The 10,358-nt window shown below is 32.2% G+C and overlaps 1 protein-coding gene across 1 annotated transcript; it reads right to left on the bottom strand.

Annotated features, from left to right (window-relative positions):
• Positions 1-3,323: 3,323 nt before the first annotated feature.
• LOC131040205 (bidirectional sugar transporter SWEET4) lies at positions 3,324-5,612 on the bottom strand. The gene is made up of 6 exons (XM_057973072.2): positions 5,301-5,612; positions 5,150-5,186; positions 4,836-5,052; positions 4,479-4,640; positions 4,221-4,340; positions 3,324-3,731 (listed from the first exon to the last, which is right to left on the bottom strand). Exons 1-6 carry the CDS (start codon positions 5,341-5,343, stop codon positions 3,531-3,533), a joined length of 780 nt encoding a protein of 259 aa, XP_057829055.1. The 5' UTR covers positions 5,344-5,612; the 3' UTR covers positions 3,324-3,530.
• Between the last annotated feature and the right edge of the window lie 4,746 nt (positions 5,613-10,358).

Here is a 10,358-nt window from a genome sequence, read left to right as displayed (position 1 = left end):
TCACAATATCATTATTTTAATGTTATGTGTCCTTTGCGATATTGCGATAACCTTATCTTTTGTCGTTGTACTGCAACACACTCATCTTAGCACTGCGTCCCTTTTGTGATACATCGATTACCTTATAAACTTTGTTCCCTTTGTCGCTATATCACAAACCACTTAATGTGACAAGGGAAGGGTCTTGCGAAATTGTGATAATTAGAGATAAAGCATGTTAGGCCCTAAAGGACATGACAAGAAAGGTGGATAGGAATAATTAGGAAGTATGATAGGAATTATAAATAGGAACAATTAATTCAAGTGTTTTGAAGGGTATAAAATCATGACTTTTAATAGCTTATGATTAATTATCAAGCAATTTCGTGTTGACCTTTGGAATTTAGGCTTAAAAAACACATTGAATTATGACACAAAAAGAGAATTTGGCTACACACATGAATTTTGTTTGGTTTAGTTTAGCCATTGATATCGATAGTAGTCGAAAAATATTAAGAACTTAGGAACACCATAGTTATGTTGGGCATTTTATTGAGTGTTCCAGAAGTGTTTAGGTCTAGAAAGAATTGCTATTGTTGTTTGTTATTGTTATCTTCTTTGGAGATAGTTTTGGTATCATGGATATGATAGTTCTGTGGTCCAAAAATATCATTGTGTTCTCCAGGTGTTGTGGCATTATTAGGTGTTGTGGCATTATTCATAGCTGGTTGTGATAATTTATGTTAGACCTATCCATAGGTCTAGATATGATTTGTGGAAGATTGTTTAATGTGTTATGGGGTCTCATTGTAGCATGTGGGGATCTAAATTAGAGTTATTTGCATTGGAGGATATGTTTTGATCGTTAATTACTTTTATGGATGCATAGCATGTTGATATGATGTTTGTTATGATCTGGTGATTGTGGATCGATGACTTGATCTTTAAAAGATGAGTTTTGGTCCCCCCTTTCTCTTAGAGTGGATCAACTTGTCTGTTTTTGGTCCAGAAGTTTACTTTGGTTTAGGCTGACTTGGTTTAAGCTTTTATTATCTATCTTGTATATAAGCATGAATGTGATTGAATGAAGAGAGTGATGAAGTGTGGTGTGTAGATGTGTGATGTGAAGATAATCAATGAGGTTTGATGAAGAACAACTTGAAGAAGAGTGGTGTTCGAATGATATGCAAGATGTGCTAACACTATGATAGAGATATGAGACAAAGTGTTGGCAGTTGAGGTTAGAGTTGTTTGTGTTGATGTTGTTTGCTTGATGCAAAGTTCAAGGAAAGATTCATGATCATGACACCCTTCTTTGCAAATCATTTTTCGTATCTTGTCCTATTGAAGTTAGCTTTCAGTTTTGTAGTCCTCTTTTGTATCTTGCCCCAAGAACAATTAGCTCTAGTTTACAAGTTCAGAGCAGTGTTCTCTTTTCATTGTAATATGATATACATCATGGATATATTTTTGTGGGTAGGTGTTCACCATTTTTTTTCCTTGTTTGGGTTTTCCACCTAGAAAATCTTGGTGTTCATGTGTTAGATATGTGTTGTTGATTAATTATTTATGTGCTAGATTTTTGGATACGTGTTGTTGATTAATTGTTTATGTGTTGCATTAATTTTTGTTTGGATTGATTCAAACCCTCCTCTTAGTCCTACCTTGGGTTTAACAATGTTAAGAGATAATAAAAGATATTTGTAGGCATCTCAAGATATAAACATTTTGCATAGTATAGTAGACAATTTCTTTCTACACCACTGTTTCATGTATAAATTTTCTTGCCTTTCCTATAGAACACCTTCATATTTGCTCACACATGTACCAAATCATCACTTCATAAATTCCAAATCTTAAGAAGTCCTTGCAATGGAACTAAAATATTAACAATTTTACTACATGTGCACCTTGGCTAAACACTTGAATAAACTCACACCCAATAGAATTTCACTTCAATGTTTTTCACTCATGCTCAAATTGTTCACTCTTAAACTAACAACTTGTACATTATCAAAAACACATAGCTGCAATATATATCAGAAATCAAACATTCATATTAGAAAAGGGAAAAACTTTATCACTTCATTTATTCCCTAAAAGATGGGAGCATCCATGAAGTTCATATAAATAGTTATCTTTAGCATTAGTTAAGTTTGTATTAGAAATTATTTGCATTTGTTAAGTCTGTATTAGAAATTATCTATTAATAGTAGAGGCTTCTCTTGAAAAATATCATTTTTTTAACAATCCTAGAATATATAACTTATTCTAAATATTTTATCCTTATCTAGACAATTTTACAATTATGATACATTAACATGCAGCATACCAACTAACTTCTAACAAGTATGAGAAATAAAGTTAAAAGAATTTGAATTTGGATTTTATTTTTGAAATATAAATTTAATTTTAGAATATTATATTTAATTTATTTAATTGTAAATTAATTTTGATATATCAATAAAAATTTTGAAATGATACAAATGATTAAAATCTTAAAATAATAATATTTATGAGCATATATTGTATAGTATCTTCAAATCAAAATAGAAAACCAAATTCTAAAATAGAAAACCAAATTAAAAGAATTGAAATCCAAACTAAAGAATAAAAAAAATGAAATAAAATTATTCATATAAAACTTTACACAAATGAAATCTCACCAAATCAAGAAGAATAACAAATCTTGAATGTTACTAATTCTCAACTAAAAGTAAATAATAATAATTACATGGAATAGTTAAATTAATTTCCCCTTCATGAATCAAAATTTAAGCCTTCATTTAATGTAGGCAATGAAGGGGTGCAATAGAAATATATTACATAATTTATAATTTATTATTATTTTATTTTATATAATTTTATGTCAATAATTATTTATATTTGGTGGTTTCATTTTTCATTAAATTATGGTTATAATTTTATTTGTGATTCTAAACATATTATAGTAATGGAAACAAACAGAAAATTGAAGTGATTTGAGCAATCACATCATTTAACTTTTAGTTCTATTAAAATAAAAATATAAACATTCTCCCAAAAATTAATAATTAATTGTGACTCATGGACATTATAATAATTACTTTTATTCCTCTTATGTGAAGTCTATTGTAACAACTAAAATTGTTAGCCAATCAAATTGATAATAATTTATTTATTTTAATATTATTTGTTATAAAAATTGTATATAAATTTTATAAATTATACACCTTTTTAATCAAAAAATAAAATATAATGATAATAGACAATTAAACAAATCTAATTGTAATAATATATAAACTAATAACAAATAAAAATATATTTCATTTTATAACTTTATGTAGAAAATAGATCATATTAAATATCATAACCATTAATTGTTTCTCATTATAAAACAATTCAAAAGAAATTAACAATTGACATTTCCACCATGATTGAATTACCAATCAAAACACAAGATTATATACCGATGGAATATCATGATTAAATTAGTACAAATCGGCTTAGAAGAAACAAACATGCCTAACTCCAAAACCTATCTTACAATTTCTAATATAAAAGAAAATAATTTACACAGGGTGCCCATTGAAATAGTTTTCTCCCTCCCCAAAGACACGCTGCTTATTTATATTACCCATCTCCGCTTTCACGGACTTCACTTTATCGTCATCCTCGTCATCCTCTTCTTCATCCCAATTTGTTGTTTTGTAATATAATCCATATAAAATCAATTGTGCTATACCAAGTAAAGATCCTATTCCATTAGGAATCTGCAAAACACAATTGTAAACATTAATCATTAAAATCATTGATAAATGATCAATATAATCACATAATCACATTGATAGATGATCATCTGTAAATCTAATATGTTAATAAGCTCACTGACAAGCAAAATAATCTTCATTGTACCAGCAAAATTACATACAAAATAAATTGTATGTGTAATAAATTGGAACTTATTTGAAAATGGAAAAGTAAGATTTGAACTCACATTCACCTACTTATAAAACAAATATACTTATCTTTGCCGTTATAACAGTATATTAAGAATATGAGAATGAATGAAAGATTTGAACCTACATTCACCTGCATATAAAAGAAATCTACCAATCTTGTCTTGTTTTAAGCCTACTGAGAGAATTAGAATAAAAAGAAACCTATTGAAAGGAATAATCATACTGCTGAATCACAACATACATATTAAAAACAGTCTATTGAAAGTATAAGATTCATAGATGAGGTTTAGACATACTTACAGTAACAAATATGTCAAAACGAATGAGAGCATAAGCTGTCCAAACTATGCCATTAGCCAATCCAGCAAGAGACAAAGAAAGGGGCATGTACTTCACGCTCTTTGTTTTAATCACAAGCTTCTGTTCAACCACAAGCCAATATACTCTTTTTCAAACAGAGGATGTACAAATTTGAAAAAAATAAACGCAAATTCAAGCAACTTTCACAGTGACAACATTAAATATTTGACACGGTTGATGATCTTTAAGCAAAATTACCATGACAGACAAAGGGGCTGCATACATGCCCGTGCAGAACACCACAGCTAAAAGTCCAACAAATAATGATCTTTTCTCATGACTGTGAAAAACCGTCAATGTTAGAACAGCAACCCCGGCAAACAAAATGAGCACCGCTCCAAGTGCCTTCACCACTTTAAGCTGTTAAACACAAAGGTTACAAGTTATGAAGCAGAAATCATTCTTTAATGGCAATCTACCTGGACTAATATATATATCTTTACTGGCAATCTACCTAAGCAATAAATACAAAAGAGTTTTATTCTTTACTGAAATCTACCTGAAGCAATATATAGAGAAGATCTTTACTAAAATTGCAGATGAGATTGAAATTACCTTGTCATTTTTGGGGGAATAGAGAATGAACATTGAAAGGTAGAAAAATTCAAGAACAACTCCCGTTCCGTTAATCGTAATGACGAGAATGCTGTGAGGGTGAACGACTGGAATTCCGTACAAAACCCAGAGCAAACAATTCGCCAGTGTCGCGACATATGGCACGCCGGAAAATTGCCTCGTCGACTTCCATTTCCAGACCTTGTAAAACGTCGACCTGCAACGAAAAAGTCATGGCTAGTTCTACGTCAGATCGCAAAAGTCAGTCAAGGGAAACAGAAATAGAAAATGAAAGAAAGAAGTAACGAACGTACACTGGAGAAAGGAAGAGAAACAGAGAGGTCACATTTCCTGCAACACACCACCATTAAGACACATTTTCAAGCTATTCTTCACAGAAAAACAAACGAACCCCCAAAAATGCGTCATAAGACAAATATTATCTTAGGTTTATGTGATGCTCACCAATAATGCCGAGGATTGTACGAATTGTGTCCGGTAACGCCATGATCACAAGCTTCCGAAAAGATCGCACAAGATCTCTCTCAGACTGCAGAAATCTCTCGACAGAGAGAAAACAGAAATGGCGCTCTTGTTTTCTATCGCTTTGCTCTCAAAATTCTGGGTTCTGTGAAGAGATGACTGCTATTTGAAGGCCTTTTTAATTTGCTTAGTTATAACTAAGAGACCTAAATTGTTGAATTATGTCTGCCTTTTTTTTTCCGCCAGATTTAGTGTCAAAATTGGCGGGCATTATGTGTTCCTGTTCATTCTGTTTAGGAGAGTGTTGTGGGTTGCTACCCACGTTAGAAGTGTGTGTCTGTTATTGAGAGCAGAAGGTTAGTTATTCATCATTGGCTTGTCACTTTCAACTCAAATAAACGGGTATCTTACGTGCCGTCCTTCATACATGCTGACATGGCAGCCATTAAAAAAATATAGATTCATACTATTTTTAATAAATTAATTATAAATTTAGTAGGGTGACAATTTAAATTTAAACGAAAAAGAGTAACAATTTGGCAAACAATGAATTAATAATTGAATAAAATGGCTGCACCAGATGCATGGTCTAGGGGAATCCCAACAAACTGCAGAGAATAGTGGGTGCGTAATATATGACACAAGGAAATGAGTTTTGGCCACATAACAGGAAAATCTAACCCTGAGATGGACCCATCTACACGTTGGCCTGTCATTAAAAGTTGCACATACAAAGTGCATTGGAGCAAGTTTAACAACCTATAAACAAACATTTCCTGAAAACCCTAATTTCTAAATCTGAAATATGGATCAGACTCTGAACTTGTTACCTACTCATAAAGAGATGTTTTTTTTTTCTGTAAACAATGAATCAGAGTGGCACATGAATGGCAAGAAAAAGCAACAGCAGTCAGTGTTATTCTTAGGACAACAAAGTATAAAGAAATCCAAGTGGGATTTGACATTAACTAATGGTTCTAAGTTGGCAATAAGTTGAATGAGTCTGGTTTCATGCATGCATCAAAGTGTTGGAGTTGCAGGCTCAGTTTCACCATAAATGTTGTCAGCATGAGTTGAATGAATCATACACGTCTTCATAGGGTGTCTAAATCGGGACTTTCATTGGGCTGAGTGAAAGGATGATTCCAAGAGAAGGGGCACGCCCTTCAACCTTGATAATCAATGTCCTTTTTGTTGGATAAGGAGGAATCACAGACAATATTTATTGATTCTGTTTTCTAATGCAGATTTAGATCTGTTTGGATAAGTGGGCAACTTTCAGGGTGGCAGGAAAGATCAATTACAGTTCCATCTGTTACTTTGATCTGTGTACGTGCACAATTTCAGTGGGCAAGTTGGCACAGTTTTATAGCCTTCAAAATCATATTCCCAACGATTCAGTGGAAGTTGGAACATAAATGGTATTATGGAATTTGTCTCCATTTTGATGTTTCTAAGAATAAATCTTAACCATGAGTTGAATAATACCCATTTTGCAATTTGCTAATGAGAGATTAGTGTCAATATCTAGCCAAGACAGTTTATCTAAACAATTGAATTAAATATCTAGTTGATTATGATTTTGAGGTGACATGTAAGATTCATTATAATCATGTGAATCTTTGGTCAAGTCAACATATTGTGTAAGATTTAACATATTGTGTAAGATTTAACTATGAAGCCACCCAAAATCTAAATGATAGAAGAAAGGTAGAGGAAAAAAAAAAAAAAAATCGAATTGATAAAATAAAATTGTATTTTATTCAATAGAAATTATAGAGCAATTTAGAATGAGTAATTACAAATGTATTACGAGTGAGTATATATAGCTAGGATATATCACATAGGAAACTAGAAACACAACCAATGTGAGATAATGTGTAAGAATCTTTAAGTAAATTTAACTAGTCTCAAAAGGAACCAATCGAAGAACTAGCTATTAAATGAACTAGCTAGGAAATAAACCCATTTCAAACTGATATCCCCCATTATGTGCAACTTATGGGAAGAAAAGATCTAAAAACACTCAAACATGAGTCTTAGCAAAAAGGCTATTTGATATTTGATGTACAAAGATCCCCTCAAAATATAAGAGAAGGAGAAAACCTAGTGGGAAACCCCCTCACCCATAAGAGGAAAAGACAAGAAAGGCTAAGCGACCCCATCTAAAGGAATATCACACACCCTCAAAAGAGATCAGAGGTGGATGTTATTCTCTCGATGAAGTGTTTGTTGAAGATGTCTAAAACCTAATTTTTCTCTCAAATAATAGTGCAAGTCAATAATCCAATCTTGAATAAACTCCCTAAGAAAATACATGTGGATCTCAATGTGTTTGGTCTATTGATGATGGACTAGATTCTTTGAGGTGTCAAAGGAACTCTAATCATAAAAAATTGATGACTAATGGTTTTTAAAAAGAGATATAAAGTTCAATGAGGATATTTTAAAGCCAAATAGCCTTAGTGGCAACATTGCCAACTCCTCGATACTCAACCCTGTTGAGCATAGAGTAATGACATGTTGTTTCTTACTTTGCTAACAAATGGGAAAATAACCAATGTGGAAAATAGCCAAGTTTGGACTTGTGATCATCAAGACAACCGACCCAATAAGAGTCCATGTATCCAATTTGATTGGAACCTATGCTTGTTACAAATTAAATTTTGTAACTATGAGTGCTCTATATATAGTGTAGAATGCATTTGATATCTTTATAATGAATCTCATGTGGTTACATCATGAACATTTATTTTCAATCATGAAACATGAAAATATGGAAGTTGTAAATAAAATCTTATGGTGAGTATGAGTTAGGTAGATGAGCCTACCAACAAGTTGACCATATAAGGGTCAGTGTAAGAAGTTGAGTTCACTTTTTGGCCAAAAAGTGGAAGTGTTCTCCCTGATTTTCATATTTTGCCACATTTGACCTAAAAATTTGAAGCATTTAGAGATTGAATCATGAAAAAAGTCAGTAATATGAAATGTAGCACTCAAAGTCTAGTTTCCAAATATGTAATTTATTTTAATACCCATATAATAGAAATTTACTTTCAAAAGAGATTTCTAAAAATCACTTTTTTGAAATGTTTATTTCAAGACCATACCATGCACGTGTACAACCACATCTTTTTGACACAAATAAAAGTTTTTTTAACCCTCCAAGGAAATCATTTATAACACACTGAAGATTGATGAGGATATTTATTTGTAATATTTTATTTTATTAATTTCTTAGTGGCCCTAATTGTCGTTTTAAAAACTCATTGTGTACGTCCAGCATAATTTGACCTATAGTTGTCATTTTTTGAAATGTTCTTTTAATTGAAAAGAATTCTATTTAGATTGATGACATATAATTTGTTTTCCAAAAAACGTAAAAACAAAAAAGTTATTAAATAGACAATATAAATTTATATTTCAAGTTTATGGACCAACTTCAATATAAATTAATTGAAAAATAGAAAAAAATAATCAAATCTTTAAAAAAAATTATATTCAAAATCTAAACAATGTAATCTGAAATGGATTTTAATTTCGTCAAAACATTTGTGATAATGGGCATCAAACATATGCTAGAAGTTGGTATTTCACCATCTCATTGATAGAACCTTATACTTGTAGGTCCAAGGCTAAGGGTTGGGCATTCCATGCCTTTCCAAAACCAAAACCTGATGCACATGGCAAGCTCTATTTTTTCAATTTAAGAAACAGGGTCTTGTTTTACTAAATGGATCCCTGACGTAGTCAAGGGAGGGAGATCCAATGAAGGACATCCCCGCCTTGCAGCCTATAACACAAAACACCATGCAAGATATCGACAACCGATAATATATTACAAGATATAACCAATAAGCAACCCTAACTGGTAGAAGCAACACAAGATATAACCGGTAATATGTAAATCGATCATTACAACCATTTAAAGAATTACATAACCCTTCAACAGCTACACATGTTGGACCGTGGCCCAAGATTACAAAACAATCTATACAACACAAATCTAAGATCTGTATATCTTCTGCTCGACAAATAAGCCTCTAGTAACAGTCTGCACTGTCCTGCACTGATCTGGACCTTAGTCCATCCCGACTTCAATAACCTCGGACCAGAATCTCTCTGAAAACTACATCTTTGCTCGATCTCTTCTTCCTCCGATCTCTGTCCTGCAAAATGAATCTCTAAACTTTCCCTTTATACCATCTGCAAGCAATAACAACTTGATCAAGTCGGCCAAAGACCAAGCGGTTCTTGTAAATGATAACATGTTGGCCCAAATCACCAAGAACATCTTCAAATGCATAAAACTACATGCGGTCCTCCAAAAACATCGGACAAGGCCCAAAAAAACATCGCTCAATGATCCGCAAGTTACGGAAACCACCCGAAACCCAATTCATATTTGCTCCATACACTGGAAGACCAACCGATAAGAACATACCAATACCCCCGACCAATACTGGGATCAATATCTCACCGGGATAAAATCCAAATATCGGTTTGAACTACTTTGGTGCTCCTGCATCAATCCCTATTGAATAAACAGGGCCCCGTTATTCTTTTTGACTATTAATTTACATAGCGAGGCCCCATTCTAAGAATGAGGGCCCAATATATGAAAAATTGGTTCCCATTTACAAAACGAGGACCCATTACAAAAATAGTCGTTACTATAAAAAAAGACAGAATACAATGATTACAAAGCTTCTTATTAGGATCCATACTAACATAGAATAATTACACTGTTTGGCCTATTACTGACTTAGTTTTTGTCTTTTATTTTATCTGAATTTACAAAAAGTCAACAATTTTGAATTTCAATTATATAAAGGTGTCCTTTTTTAATCAAGTGGGCTTTGTAAAGAAGGGATAAAAGAAACATCAAAAGAGACAAAGGAAGGCCATGATAAGAAAGGAAATTCAAGCACAAATAGATGAGGCAAAATGATAAAGAGACGAAAGATCCAATATATGACAATTGAAGAATACCGAAGCATCTAGTTCAGTGATTGTTGAAGATGAAACCACTTAGGAGAC

The sequence above is a fragment of the Cryptomeria japonica genome, chromosome 7 (assembly GCF_030272615.1).
Source record: "Cryptomeria japonica chromosome 7, Sugi_1.0, whole genome shotgun sequence".
Lineage (NCBI taxonomy): Eukaryota > Viridiplantae > Streptophyta > Pinopsida > Cupressales > Cupressaceae > Cryptomeria > Cryptomeria japonica.
This window is presented reverse-complemented; position numbering and strand designations above follow the sequence as displayed.